A 14,944-nucleotide genomic window follows, 5' to 3' on the forward strand; every position below is an offset into this window, starting at 1 on the left:
CAAGAGACTATGCATAATTCACCAAAAATACAATAATTTCCATTACACTTACAGCTGTAAAATAAAGACAAACAGTGGTTAGCATATATGACCCCTAGAATAGTTTTCCACCTTTAATTCTTGCAGAGTCTTTTCCATATTTCTAAACCAAAGGTTGGGGGGGGGGGGGGGGACAAGATGGGGTAAGACTGCTCTTCTAAATGTCCAGTTTCATTCTATTTTCACGTATACTTATTACTATAAAAGATGGATATAAAAGCTTGTCACATGAAATTCTGTATCTTTATGCACGAGTATAGGCTCTCGACTTTCAATTTGAGGTTGGCTGGAAGGGCCATAAGCATTCATTCTGACTTTCAATGATGCACAGTTAGGATCTGTAATGCCTTCCTGCTCTTAATTACTTCTCTCTTGTCAAAACCAAGCCATGGCATTTCCTTGCAGGCATGCCCTTCCAATTGTCACACACGATTTTGTCATCTGAATATTCTGGCTAAAACTTGCAGCAGATATTGTGATAGATCTGACAGCATGCTGCATATTTGGAGCAACGATCTTGTAAGGGTAATCCGACGAAGTATCGTTTCATATGAAAAATGCTCCCAGACTATAATGGCGCCAGTGATTTCAACATGGTAACCATTTGCCTCCTTGTTTGACGGGTCACATGAACAAAATTGCATAGCTAAAATAATGCAAGCGATGAACACTACTAATGTTTAAAAAGAAAAACTACAAAAGTCCTCTTATGTGTGACTTAGCGGGTTCCAGCCAGCAAGGGGGTAGGAGGGGGTTGGTAATGGGACGCCTCCCACTATGTTACTTCTCGTGCTGGTTGGGACAGTTGCAGGGATATCACTATTGGTTGTGTTGTTGCTTTTTGTATGATTGAATGTATGTAGCTTCTCTTTTCAAACTAGGCGGTGCTTTATCTTGTTTTATGTGTATTGATGTGCTTTTTTATTGGACTCTGAAGTACATGTTTCTTATATATTTTTTTTCACTGTAAAAGCCTTGGGAAAGAACAGTTTCATTGTAAATTCACCGAGCTACCTTCAAGTAATAAAGATATTATTATTAGTGATGTGTATCATAAGGTCTGATTGACTCATGGAAGAAAGTTATCATATAAACTGTAGGGGGCCCTAATAGGTGAACACCACTTAGTGGTAGCAAATTTAAGTCAGCATTGATTTTTATCACATAGTTATCAGCATGTGGAACTGTACATTGTATGCCAGATAAGAGCATAGCGTACATGTAGTGCAGGAGGTCATCCTGGCATGTTGCCCACATGCTAATGATTGATTACACTGCATCCCTTGTAGACAGTCAGTGCCAGCACATGTGATGACACATCCACATGTACATGCATGTAAAAGATCGCTCGAAAATGGGAATTAATTCAATCTCCTCTCACTTAAGGGAGATTGGTAAATCTGGCATGACATACGTGGAGGAGCTAGACTTCATTAACAGCACATGCTATCACTCATCAGAATATTTTCCTCTGTAAGCAGGTTAGTCCTACATGTTGCAGTTCAATGACACTGCAGATGAATAGAAACTCCAATCACATCTGATAACAGTGACACTTTCTGATTCAAATTTGGCTTCACTATTAGTGTCTGATCTGTTGATGTGGAAATGTAGGTGATTGGTTTTCAGATATTTGTAAAACTTGTGTTTTAACTCCAAACATGTCTATTGACGCTATCTGATGCAAACTTGGTTTCGCTATTAGTGTATGATCTATTGATGTGGAAATGTAGGTCATTGGTTTTCAGATATTTGTAATACTTGTGTTTTAACTCCAAACATGTCTATTGACACTATCTGATTCAAACTTGGTTTCGCTATTAGTGTATGATGTATTGAATGTGGAAATGTAGGTGTTTGTTTTTCAGGTATTTTGTAATATTTACATTTTATAATGTGTGGTTTCTCTTTCTTTCTTCATTGTAAAGGATGCATCCCTGTGTTTGGAAGAGACACTGTGAGAGACAAGCTTTCCTTGCCTGACAGCAGTGGTGAAGGGAACCAGAGCTGTTTCCGTATGATTTGTAGCAATGGACACTTAACAGCTGACAGCATGTGAACACACTGATTGAGCCAGATCAGTTTCTGTTTGATTATATAATATACCTATGCTGATAATACCTGACAAACAGTGTTTCAGCTAGTGTAACCAGTTATGGTCAAGCAGGTAGGTTTGCTGGCTGCAGGCTGCCAGCCGTGGAACAATGACGTCTGTGCTGCCAGTGAGGATCTTTTTGCTTATTGTGCTACCCTTGCTGTCTACATTTACCAGGTAATCAGTTACATGTATTTCAGTTTTTGTGTATTTATTTGCTTTTAAAGGATTCAATCCATCACAATTTTTATTGTAATGCAATTTCCAAGAGCCTTTCCAGCTTGATCAATCAGTCCAGAATGAAACCAGCCAAAAAAAGGGTATATAGGAAAAATTCAAATTCTGTAGTTTGCAGAAAAAAACAGTGGTCTGGTGGTTCACACCATTAGCTTAGTTATAGACCCCACCTGGTATTTGATATGAGTGTTTGGGATTTGCTGAGACTTGCAAGGATGTTACCATTTGCATTTGCCTGAGCTACAGTGTGAAGTGCATATCATATTAATAGTACATAATGTAATTTGCCGATTTATAGATCAATAACGACTCCTTAGACAAGGGTATTCTATCTACCGGTATCTGAATTGTAAAGCAGAACGGATAGCCATGGTGTGGCAGCTTCATTTGTCATCAGAGCTATGTGCAGGTGTACAAGCTTGGATCTGCTGTCTACCTGACCTGTCAGATAACATGTTTATTGATTTGTCAGATCCTTTTGCCTGCACAACAACTTGTGATTAATTGGCTGTTTAAGTAGAGTTGTACTTCCTCTTGTGTTAGCTGCGTATCAAAGCTGGGTTTACTCTGGCAAAGTCATTTTGACCTACGTGTAGCATTTTATTAGTCTTTATCATCTGTGAATGGCTGTATATGTATAGTTCTTCATTGTATCTGGGATCAAGGCTAATGGCTAGGAAGCCCCCTGACATTGACAAGTCTGAATGTGCAACATAACTTTAGACCATTTGTTAGTAATCTCATAACCTTTGGAAATGTCTTGGTTTCCCTAATCGGGCTTTCTTTCATAAATAAACTTTAGAGTCACTATGTAGATGATAATAATGTTTAGTGATATAGTGATACCATCCAATGACATTTATATCATTTATATATGTCGGCGAGTTTGCCGCGCACTTGGTACTGTAATTCTTCAACCTTTTGCATGTTTGCAAGGTGTTTATTCAAGCAATTTTTGAGGACGTTATTCTGTGTAGACTGATAGAATTACATGTATACTTTTTGGGAAGCCCTGAAATTGGTCAGCCCAACCAAAATCGAATTAAAAGCATGCATAAATTGCATTTAAAGTTGCTCTTTTATATGTGAAAAGATTGAGGAATTAGGGTAAGACTAGTTTCTGTCAGCCTTTTTAGATACTTCTGTTGAAGTTGACAGCTTAGGTACAATATAAAAATTCTTAATTACATCATGAGACATCAGTGAAACTAAAAAATAAAATGCTAAGATTTCGAAATACATCGATGACAACAGGAAATGAGGCTAGGAAATTATAATAGCACATTCAGCATATCTCCACTCCTCTTAGGTGACCTTGTCTAACCTTGTCTGTTTCAGAGGGATAAGTTCAATGAGTACAGCCTACATTCCATCATGTCAGAACATAAGAAAACCATTACGTCCATTGGCTGGAATCCTCGTAACAAGGACCAGTTTGTGACAGCAGGGGTAGACAACCAAGTGATCGTGTGGGATGTTGTTCAACAGCGGGTGTTGGGCCGCCTTCAGACATCGAAAGAGACACCGCGGACTGTGGGTTGGTGCTCTCAGGAACCAGACACAGTTGCGTTCATGGGGGCGTGTGGCCCGTTGGTTATCTGGAAGTACAAGCAGGGAGAGGGCACAACATCCTGTGTTAAAGACTCCCACAACTTCATGTCAGAAGTCTGTCAACATCGGTGGCATCCAAAGAAAACTGGCAGGATTGGATTTGGTCACCAAGATGGAAGCATTTCTGTTATTAATCTAGGTTTGTGTTTTAGAATTAGTTATGAAGGCTTTTCCTTGTACAGTTCTATGCTTAAAGACATGAATACGTACTATAAAATGAAGAGTATGGTTTAAAGGAATTTGAAGAAAAGTATGCTAAGAAAGTAAGTAAAAAATTTACATTTTTGAGGCATATTTTACATTTCTTAATAAGCCCTCTGGCTCTACTTTATGCATATTTTTTTGTCAGTGGTCGGAAATATTTAGAAACAATGTGATCAATGAACATACTGGGAACTCATGACTAGCTTAACTTCCCCAATTCGGGCTCTCCTCCAAACAAAGGTTTTTTTTAACAGCTGTCACCAATGAATTATGTAGCGGAAGCAGGCTACTTAATTTCCAGACTGACTGCTGGGACCTTGCCAAAACTGTAGTATTAAGCCATTTTTACATCCTGAGAAGACAGGCGATAAACTTTTCTGTAGTTTTATATGTTAGCTAGACCACATCATATGCGATGTATTAGGAATAAAAACCAAACATTTAATTTATTTATTTATTTAATTGGTGCTTTACGCCATACTCAAGAATATTTCACTTATACGACGGTGACCAGTATTATAGTGGGAGGAAACTGGGCAGAGCCCTGGGGGAACCCACCAAGCATTTAATGTATCTTTTCAGTGATCACTGTATGGGATACCTATGTTCAGTGTACGCTATATAAAAATATGAAAAAAGTGTAAATTTGGCAAATCTTCATTGAAGATATAGTCTTACCTTTGGTTACAGATCTGTAAGAAAATAGAGCTGTTTATTATACCCTCCTCATTGCCGGGGGTGTAGCATACTGGAATCACTCTGTCTGTCTGTCTGTCTGTCTGTTTGTCTGCAGACAGATTTTATCCATGCCTCTTTTCCAAAACAACTGCACTGATTTCAATGAAACTTACAATACATCTGCAACCTGCGGATGGTCGTGGGTTTCCCCCGGGCTATGCCCGGTTTCCTCCCACCAGAATGCTGGCCGCCGTTGTATAAGTGAAATAATCTTGAGTACAGCATAAAACACCAATCAAATAAATACCTAAATACAATACATCTGCCTTATCATCTGAACGCTTAAGTTTAATGGCAATGGGGACTTAACAGTGCATAACAGTGCTTTCGGTGTATTAAGATTTTGCCCATGCATCTCCTCTACTGTGCCAGTTGTAATGAAACTTACTATGCATCTGGCCTATCATCTGAACTTGTGCAGGCTTAAGTTTAATGGTTTAATTATATTCATACATGTACGTGTAATTACCCCCATTTTGGGGTAAGAGTGAAGTAACTTGCAAATCTTCCCTATAATCTAAACTTCTGCATGCTGAAGTGTAATTACTCCTGTTCAGATACTTATTGCAATAATGGGTTTTCATGTACACTGTAGTCTCTTCTGATTGCTACATTTTTATCTATTCAAACTGGCAGTGCAATAAATTTCCCCCATCAGTTGACCATGCAACAATCTATATGACGACAAACTTAGCAACATAACGTCCTGTCATGTCTTTTAAGGTTTTGTTGGGGGATGGAAGGGGGGTATTTTGGACATCCGGATTCTAATTTGTATTGACATTTGTTGACATCTGTTTGTCAAATCTCATTTAGTTACATACCATGTACATACATATGTTGTTTGCTAGTGTCAGGAGTGGGCTTTTTATTTCTGACAGGTTTCTGACACAAAGAGTGGATTATAAGGATATACTCCAGAACTTAAGTATGTTTTTTGTTGGGTGAAGCTATTATACATTCACTAAATACTGTCATCATTGTGACTATGAAAACCTGTACAATTCATCTCGTAGCATTTTTGTTGATATCTTTCGTATAGTGTGAAGGTGGCCTCCGTGGCCTGATGGTTAGTGTGCTAGCACAGTGCAATAACCCAGGACCCTCTCACTAATGTCATCTTTCTGACTGCAAACCAAGCTATGTCTGGGTTCCTCACAGATCATCTGCCTGCAAACTGTAAATGGTCATGGGTTTCTCCTGTTACAGGTAGCTGGTAAATACATCAAACAGAGTAGAAACCACTTGTGGTCTCCATCATCTTTGTGATGTGTCGTGTACATGTGGTTTTGTTATCAATGTCATGATTGTAGTGATGTAAAAATGAGAAAGAAAGTTTATCCTTGCAGGTCAGAAGAGCCACAAGCACCTGCTCCAGCCTGACACAGGGGAGGCTTATGAAGAGGACAGGGTGACAGCTCTGGAGTGGGACCCTCTCTCCCTGGACTACATACTCGTGTCTAACCTCCATACCGGGGTGCGACTGCTCGACACCACCGCCCCCTCTGTCATCATGACCTTCCAGCTACCCAGCGCTGCCGCCCATGTGCATACTCTCTCCTGGATGCCCAATGCCCCAGGCATCTTCATCACAGGAGGTAAGTTAGTCAGTCAGCTATTAGAGTTTATGTGTTAACAGTACTTACGATGTAGAATTCAGCATGAACTCAAAGACATACCACAAAGACACAAGGCAATTTCATAATTGGACCAGCATGGACCAGTTTTATATTTGACAAAACAAGATGATGGATGCCTAGTCTGTTATATATTTCCTCCCATCATAAGCAATTAGCAATATGAGTCATTATTAGGCTTCCAAACTTTCACTTGGAAGACTATTGTTTTTGCTCAGATTATTTTTCTTCTTCTTTGACAGCTGTTTTTTTTTTTTTTTGGTTTTGCGAGAAAACTGCGTGTCCAACCCTTTTAACTTTCTGGACGTGTTTATTACCAGATTGCTTGGGCTACCTGCTGGAGTATAAAAACTTTAACCACCTGTGACCCACTTTTCGGCCATATTGGAGCAGTATGGAAATATGAAAAAAAACTTCTTCTCCAGAACTGCTGATCCGATGGCATTGAAAATTGATATGCATTTACAAGACTACTGAGGGTATCAGGATTGAAAATTTTATGCAAATCGGTTGAGAAATGTGACAGCTCTCTATTGATCCTTGTAGTCATGTGTTGACCTGTGGATGAATTTTGAAAAAACAAGATTGCAATTAGATGTAGTTTGGCCTGCTGAATACAACCATGGTTTTAGGTATTTCTGATTATTTATAGTTTTTCTTTAAATTGCAGTTGTAGCTCATTTTAGTGTCATTTTTCAAATGTTACATGACCGGATACGTAATAGCTATGAAAATTGGTCAGTAGATAACCACAGGTCTTCAGTTTTGACTGGTAGAAACACACAGCTACGACTGATAGTTTTGCAATTAAAATGCATTCAAAAACTTATTTTTAATTTATTTTTAAAAAAAGTTATTTTTATTTATAATCAGCTCGTAAAATTACAGTATCTCCAAAACTGGTAAAAGTGGAAAAAACAAACTTTGCATTTTCACTAGCCAACATAAGAAGCAGCTTTTGACGTGTTGTTCTGTTTGGCCAGTTCATGTGATTTAGAAGCCTTTTTGAATTATATTGATAAGCTTTAACCATGTTTTTCCGTAAATCGGGTAATGATCTTTGGATGAAATTCAATTTGCAAGCTTTAGGTGGATTGCCGTACCTACATTGTACAAAAATTTTTTGTTTGGTGTGCAAGTTGTGCTGTAACTGACCAATGAAATTAGCTTAAAAGTAGGTCAAGTCTAAAAACTGCTCAAAATAATTAAATAAGCAAACTGTCTAGTACTGCTTGACATCCGGATTACAAATCTGTAAGAATTATTTTTGCACTTGATATAGTTTTCAGGTTATGACCAAAGAAACATCAAAATATGAAGTATGACATAAAACCTCCCCGATAGTACATACATACAAACACTGACCAGATCTCCCATTCAAGTAACACAGAAGCTCATGCTATTCTGCATGAAGCCCGTTCATTGCAGGGTGCTGGCCGCAGGGGTCTTTTCAAATTCTGTCTGGCGACAGGAGCAGTAGATCAAAAGAACAATCTCTCTACACATGTTGCCAAGCACTGCTATTTGAGAGAAATGCTTTTTTTTTGTCTGCACCTAGCAGTAACTGGTTCAAATCAGTTTATTCCTGCCAATCGTTGCCCTTTTTTTCTTTCAAATACCATGAAATTATTAGACTACCAGTCCTAACAGCCTGGGATTCAAATCCAGTCTACTCCTTACCATTGTTACCAAATTCATTTCAGATTTAAATATGGACACTACAGTTCATTTTTGGGAGATCATGATTTCGAGTATTGCTGAAATAGTTTTGTTTTTGTTGAAAATACAAGATGTGGTTTCCACAAGGTACATTCAGTTTACTCGTTTGGAGAGTTTATTGTCTAATAGGGATTTTTTTGCTTATATTAGACAAACCTGGTTTTTTTTTCAGAAGAACATAGAACTAATAGATTTGAATGGTCTGTGATGGAGGAAGTGGAAAGTTTTAGAAAGTGGACGCTAAAAGCTGTGTGTACAGACCACTTGGAAGCCGTATAACTGCATGCACTTCTGGTTTATTTATTTGTTAGGTGTTTAACAATGAATATTTCACTTATTTGATGGCAGTGCAGTAAACCATAGTGCCCAGAGTAGGCGTTTTAGCTGAATGAGGCAGAAAGGACCCTCAGTTTTATATATATGTGATCTTGGGTAGGCGATGTTACATGTAAATAACAATCAGTTTAGCTGGTAAATCTGTTAAAAGTACCGTATAAAATATTGTATTATCCACCAAGTACTTCCTGCTCTTTCCCATATACACCTAAGTTATAACTTTGGCTAACCCTGGAAAACCTAAATTATAAGTTCGGATTCACAGTGGAGAGCATTAGCGGAATGCCTTCCAATTTGCTGAAGTACATGTATGTTGTTTTGAATATGTGTTGTAAAACATCAGCTACTACATCTTTTTCAGACAGGTACACTAGGATATTGAGGGATTGGGACATCAAGTCAGCAAACCACCCTCATATTATGAGAGTTTGGTTATATACAGTGTAAAACAACTGTCTGTTATTAAACTAATCAGTATATCAGTTTTAGACAGTCATTCTAGCGTACAGATTGTGTCTAAATCCACAAAGCAAATAATTGTTCCACTCACAACCCACCTGAATTATAACCGTAGTGTATACTGTGTAAAGCAAGAGCCAGTACATGTATATCTATACCAGACAGTCCTCTGGGGTACTCAGGGTTTGAAACGTCTCTAAATCCACTAAGCAACCCTTGCCCACCAATAATCCACCTGAATTGTAACAGTAGGATACACTGTGTAAAACAAAGTATATATCTGTTTTAGACAGCCACTCTGGGGTGCTAAGAGTGTGGAACGTCTCCAAATCTACACCCCTGGAGAACTTGAAGCTGAAGAAGACAGGTTTCCACTGTCTGTACATGATCTCAGAAGACCAAACAGCGCCCCTGGAGCCAGGCCTGGCCTCCAAATGTCACTTGTCCCCAAAATCTCACCTGTCCTCCACAAGCGTGGCTGTGGCCCCCTCATCTTCTAACAGTTCTCATCTTGCCCTGCCTCCCACTAACGTTGTCTGTACCTTCCTAGATGGTGGTGTAGGTCTCTATAACATGGGACACAGAAAGTGGAAGTTTTTAAGGGAAAAGGTATGTGGAAAAAAAACTTTCAATGTGGCATTCTGTTTATTGAAACAGTTTAATAGTCATCTGAAAATCAGCAGTAAAATTGTATCAATTTATAAAAGAAAACAGCCATGAAAATACATGAAAAACGAACATTTCTGTAATTACTTTAAGTTCAGTGCTGTGTAAGTGAAATTTTGTTTTCAAACAACATTCTCCCTGGTAAAAATTATACAAAAAGGTAAGTTCAAAATGACATGGTCAGACTTGGAATCCAGTGTATCACGAACAAAATCCTCTTCCTAAGTGGCAGAAAAAAGAAACCGAACAAGTCCTTGGAATTGCATGAACATACATTTATATTGCATGTGGCTATCATGATCATTGTTTAGGGTCACATGGAGACTATCTTTGACTGTGAGTTTAAACCGGATGACCCTGATATTCTGGCCACAGCTAGTTTTGACGGAACAATAAAGGTGTGGGATGTCAACACTCTGACTGCAGTAAGTATAAGTCTTGTTTCTCTACCACGAACATGTTCTTCTCACAAGATGGCTGAAATATTGCAGATGTGGTGTTAAGCCATAATCATTCATTCGTGTACTCACTCTGCCATGGAACTCTTTTCCAACATTTTGGAAATCATTCCATCCGGTGTAGTTATATCTCACAAAAATTACTTGCCAGCTGTACAGTTACATCTTCAAAGTAAACTCATCCAAACTGGGTACATCTCCAAAATAGAGCCACCTAATGTCGCTGTACATGTTTCCACAATTAACACACCCATTGTAGTTAGATCTTCAGAATCAACCTATATAATAATATCTTTATTTTGCCGAAGGTAACTGGGTCAATTTACAGTGAAACTGTTTTTCCCCAAGGCCTTCACACAGAAAACAATATATACGAAACATGTCCAATCACAGTTGAATCAAAAAATGCTTCAGTATATATAAAACAAGATAAGGCATCGTGTAGTTTGAAAATTGAAGCTACATACATTCATACATACAAAAATCAACAACACAACCAATAGTCCTGTCTGTGCAACTGTCTCAACCAGCAGGAGAAATAGGGTAGTGGGAAATAGCCCATTACCAACCCCTTCCTCCCTTCCTGCTGGCTGGAACCCCAACATACATGTATATCAAACAAACCAAGTGAGTGAGAGGTGGCCCATTGTGGTAGCATCTTCGAAACACACCTAGACTGTGTAGCTTGCTATATTTATCTGGCCAAATTAGTTACAATATAGATATAATTTCCAACACTGATAAATCAAAACTAGCAAAAAAACTGGCTTAATTTATTAGTGCTGGAAATAATGTCTACTCAATGTATATCCTGACAAAGCTGTGCTAGTCACTGTAGTAATGTAAGTTAAGGATTTGGTACAATGTAGCTGATGTTTACAGCTGTTTATGGGGGCCTCTGTGGCCAAGTTCGTGAGTGTGACAGCACAGCACAGTGACTCAAGAGCCTCTCACCAATGCGATTGATTTGAGTTCAAATCCAGCTCATGCTGGCTGCCTCTCTGGTCATACATTCTGAAGGTCAGCCAACGACTTGCGAGTGGTCATGGATTTCCCTCGGGTTCTGTGCGGTTTCCTCCCAATAAAATACAACCTGCTGTCATAAATGTGAAATATCTTTGAGTGCAGAGGAAAACACCAATCAAATAAATAAATAAATAAATAGTTGTGTTTATGACTGGTATACATCATCTGTTTTCCCTCCCACAGATTAATACCTCTCCTGGTAATGAGGGAGTCATTTACTGCATCTCCTGGGCCCCAGCCGATCTCAACTGTGTTGTGGCTTGTACTTCAAAACATGCTGTCTTCATATGGGACATTGGCAGAGGCAAAATAGCAAAAAGATTTTTAGAGGTAAAAATGAACTCCAAAGTGGCTTTGAAATATTTTACATTGTGATTTTTGAGAATATTTATAGAAGTACTTTGTCTTTGTAACTTTTGTGGATATGTTCCCTACAACTGTAAACACTTTTTAGTATATATACACATTTGTATAATCACATTGATCTTTTGGAAACTTTTCTCAGGTATTTCACTTTCTGAAACTAGTGGGTCTTGTTTGGGTGGAGATTGGCATATTGTAACAAAGGGGTTAACAGTCCTCTTTAATTTAAGTGTTTTTAACATAATATTTGGATGGTGCATCATTACAATGTATTTACTTGTACATAAGATGATGTAACTGTATTAAAGATGTGAACTGTGGGTCTCTTAGAATGTGAGGCTTCACTAAATGAGGATGTTATGATATACCCTCAGCATGGTAGAGCCAGTGTGTATTCTGTAGCCTGGAGTAAGAAGGATTCGGGAAGGATCATGTCCTGTGGAGCAGATGGCTATTGGTAGGTCACCCGCTCTTGGCGTTTTTTATATTTATTTCTCATTTGCTGCTGTTATGGAGCATGGACAAGATATAACTTTAAATAAGGACACCCTAGAAATACAGTTACATGTAAGTGGCAAAAGAATCTGACACAGTGCGATGAACATTTACAGAAAACAAATGAACGAAAACTGGGCAGCATTTTTTGTTTTTCTTGTCAGCACTTTATATTACTTTCGTCCACATACTCAAGCAGAGAATTTCGTCGTTTGTAACTTCTCAACTACTTTAGTTCCTGAACCTTTTCGCAGATGAAGGAGCAACTTTCAGTGCAATTTATGCACATTTCTCATTTGTTTTTGGAGGCAAATCTTCATTGGTTGGATTGGCCAGTTTCAGGGCTTGACAAAAATAGTTTTACCAGGCAACACTGGGTAATGCCTTCAGAATATGCTTGAATGAACACCTTGCCAACATGAGAAAAGGTTGATTTACAGTATGTATGTAAGGTTGATGAAACAGGAGACAATATCTTGAACTTTTTCTCAGACATAAGTGATGTACTGATTTTCATTTCAGCATAGTTCGTCAGATAGATGGCACGTTGATTCAGAAGTACAAACATCCAGGTGCTGTATTCGGCTGTGACTGGAGTCCACATAACAAGTATGGCTCATTTAGTCAGGCACTATTAGCTTTTTTTTGTTAGAAAACAATATTCTCAGTGGTAAACTTATGAATGAAAGAACTGCATAGTCAAATTGATCGTAAAATAATATGCGAAAGTGCAATAGTGTCAAGCTTCTGAATCTTTTGTGTTGAGTCTGTCATGTTCCAAAATTCTTAGTGTGAAGTTATGCTTGTGTATTTCAGAGATATGCTGGCCACAGGTTGCGAAGACAAGAATGTGCGAGTGTATTACCTAGCTACCAGCCAAGATCAGGCCTTAAAAGTCTTCTCAGGTATGTAGGTGTGAACGGCATAGATGTCTGTATTGTACAGGTGTATTACCTGCATGTAACTACCAGCACAGATCAAGCGTTAAAGGTCTCCTCAGGTATGCAGGTGTGCACAACATTAATGTCTGTATTGTACAGGTGTACTACCTACAAGTAGCTACCAGCACAGATCAGGCCTTAAACGTCTCCTCACGCATGCAGGTGTGCACAGCTTCAATGTCTATATTTTACAGGTGTATTACCTACATGTAGCTACCAGCACAGATCAGACCCTAAAGGTCTCCTTAGGCATGCAGCTGTGCACAGCTTCAATTTATTTACTTTCTTGATTGGTGTTTTATGCCGTACTCAAGAATACTTATAGGCGAAGCCCGGGGGGAACCCACAGCCATCCGCAGGTTGCTGCAGACCTTGCACACCTTCAGTGACTATATTGTACACGTGTATTACCTACATGTAGCTACCAACACAGATCAGGCCTTAAAGGCCAGATTTGCAGGTGTGCACAGGTTTGTTGTCAACATTGTGCACCCTAATGATAGGCAAATACAAAACTGATCTCTGTTTGACCAAATTAATTGATTTTACACCATACTGAGGAATGTGTTACCTGCCAAATTACAGAGCTAAGTCTCTGAATGTAAAGCTTACCCCGCTCTGTCTGGATTCAAATATGTAACTGCTTTGACCAGTTGTGGGCTGAGTGATACAGCTGTGGAAATCTTGATGAAGACACATTTTTCATCATTGACTTTCATTGTCTAGTCCAAAAAAGTTTTATTGAAAAACATTTAATCGAGGTGGAAATTGTCTCTTTCAAAATAAATCCCCTGTTACAGCTAGACATCATTGCCAACATCTTTTCTAGAACTCTTTGAATGAAGTTTCAGAAATCACACACTGTTGCCCCTCAGCCTATTTGTGATATAAATAATTTCATGTACCTGTTTGTACTTTCACCTCAGTAGACTTTAAGCTAACTATGCAGTGGGCGTATTTTTATATCTTACGTTATTTAACCTGTCATTTCCAGGTCACAGCTCCAAAGTTTTTCGAGTGAGGTGGTCTCCCTTGAGGGAGGGCATATTGTGTAGTGGCTCAGATGATGGGTAAGTTAATGTATGGTGTTCAGTTTAATATTTAGTTCTTATTGCTATAGATTTTCATGAAACTTATGTCGTATTGTCCTTTTTTTTTCATACTTAGTGTTAATTCTTTTAGGGAAAATAACATATAAAGTGTCTACAAATCTGAATTGACTAGTTGTATATGCATCAAGCTGTTTAGGGCTGTTCCAAATCATGACATTTATAAAACACACTGTTGTTATTACTGTAAAAAGAAGTATTTTCATAATTCTAATCTGTCTTTTGCTTATATATTGCATCCTACGGATGATTTGGGGTTTGCCCAAGGCTCTGCCTGTTGTCCTCCCAGCATAATGCTTGAAAAAAGGCCAAAATATAGAATCACAAATGTCAAACTTAGTACTGTTTATATCATTAGTCTGATACCTAACTGTATTACTTTGTTCAGTTCAATCAGGATATGGGACTACACCCAGGAGGCTTGTGTGAATGTACTCTCCGGTCACACAGCCCCTGTGCGGGGCCTCCTCTGGAACTCAGAAGTACCCTACCTACTGATCTCTGGCAGCTGGGACTACTCTATACGGATCTGGGACACCAGGGATGGGGCCTGTGTGGACACTGTTCTGGACCATGGAGCTGACGTCTATGGTAGTATAAGAGACGTTTACTAGCTGTTACGTGTGAGATTGTGCTAGCTGTTACGTGTGAGATTAAAAGACTGTAAGAAAAGATTCTTGAGGTACATTTCTATGTGCATTATTAATAGATGTGGGTAATTTTTATTTTGAGAGTTTTTATGTTATCTTCACTCTCGTAATAATCCTGATGGTAAAAAGGGGTTTAGGATGCAATTCCTTTGTGGAAAAAG

The 14,944-nt window shown here is 38.6% G+C and overlaps 1 protein-coding gene across 2 annotated transcripts in view; it reads left to right on the forward strand.

The window, feature by feature from the left end:
- Nucleotides 1–14,944, forward strand: part of LOC135472413 (WD repeat-containing protein 17-like) — a 37,162-nt gene that overhangs the window by 846 nt on the left and 21,372 nt on the right. For both annotated transcript variants that reach the window (XM_064751908.1, XM_064751909.1), the window contains exons 2-12: nt 1,968–2,311; nt 3,710–4,121; nt 6,274–6,522; nt 9,365–9,684; nt 10,053–10,166; nt 11,409–11,555; nt 11,963–12,045; nt 12,606–12,692; nt 12,900–12,988; nt 14,019–14,094; nt 14,522–14,724. In XM_064751908.1, the coding sequence (XP_064607978.1) occupies nt 2,195–2,311; nt 3,710–4,121; nt 6,274–6,522; nt 9,365–9,684; nt 10,053–10,166; nt 11,409–11,555; nt 11,963–12,045; nt 12,606–12,692; nt 12,900–12,988; nt 14,019–14,094; nt 14,522–14,724 (1,897 nt within the window). In that variant the 5' untranslated portion in view covers nt 1,968–2,194. The remainder of the gene's footprint in view (nt 1–1,967; nt 2,312–3,709; nt 4,122–6,273; nt 6,523–9,364; nt 9,685–10,052; nt 10,167–11,408; nt 11,556–11,962; nt 12,046–12,605; nt 12,693–12,899; nt 12,989–14,018; nt 14,095–14,521; nt 14,725–14,944) is intronic.

This window comes from Liolophura sinensis, chromosome 8 (assembly GCF_032854445.1).
Source record: "Liolophura sinensis isolate JHLJ2023 chromosome 8, CUHK_Ljap_v2, whole genome shotgun sequence".
Taxonomy (NCBI): Eukaryota; Metazoa; Mollusca; class Polyplacophora; order Chitonida; family Chitonidae; genus Liolophura; species Liolophura sinensis.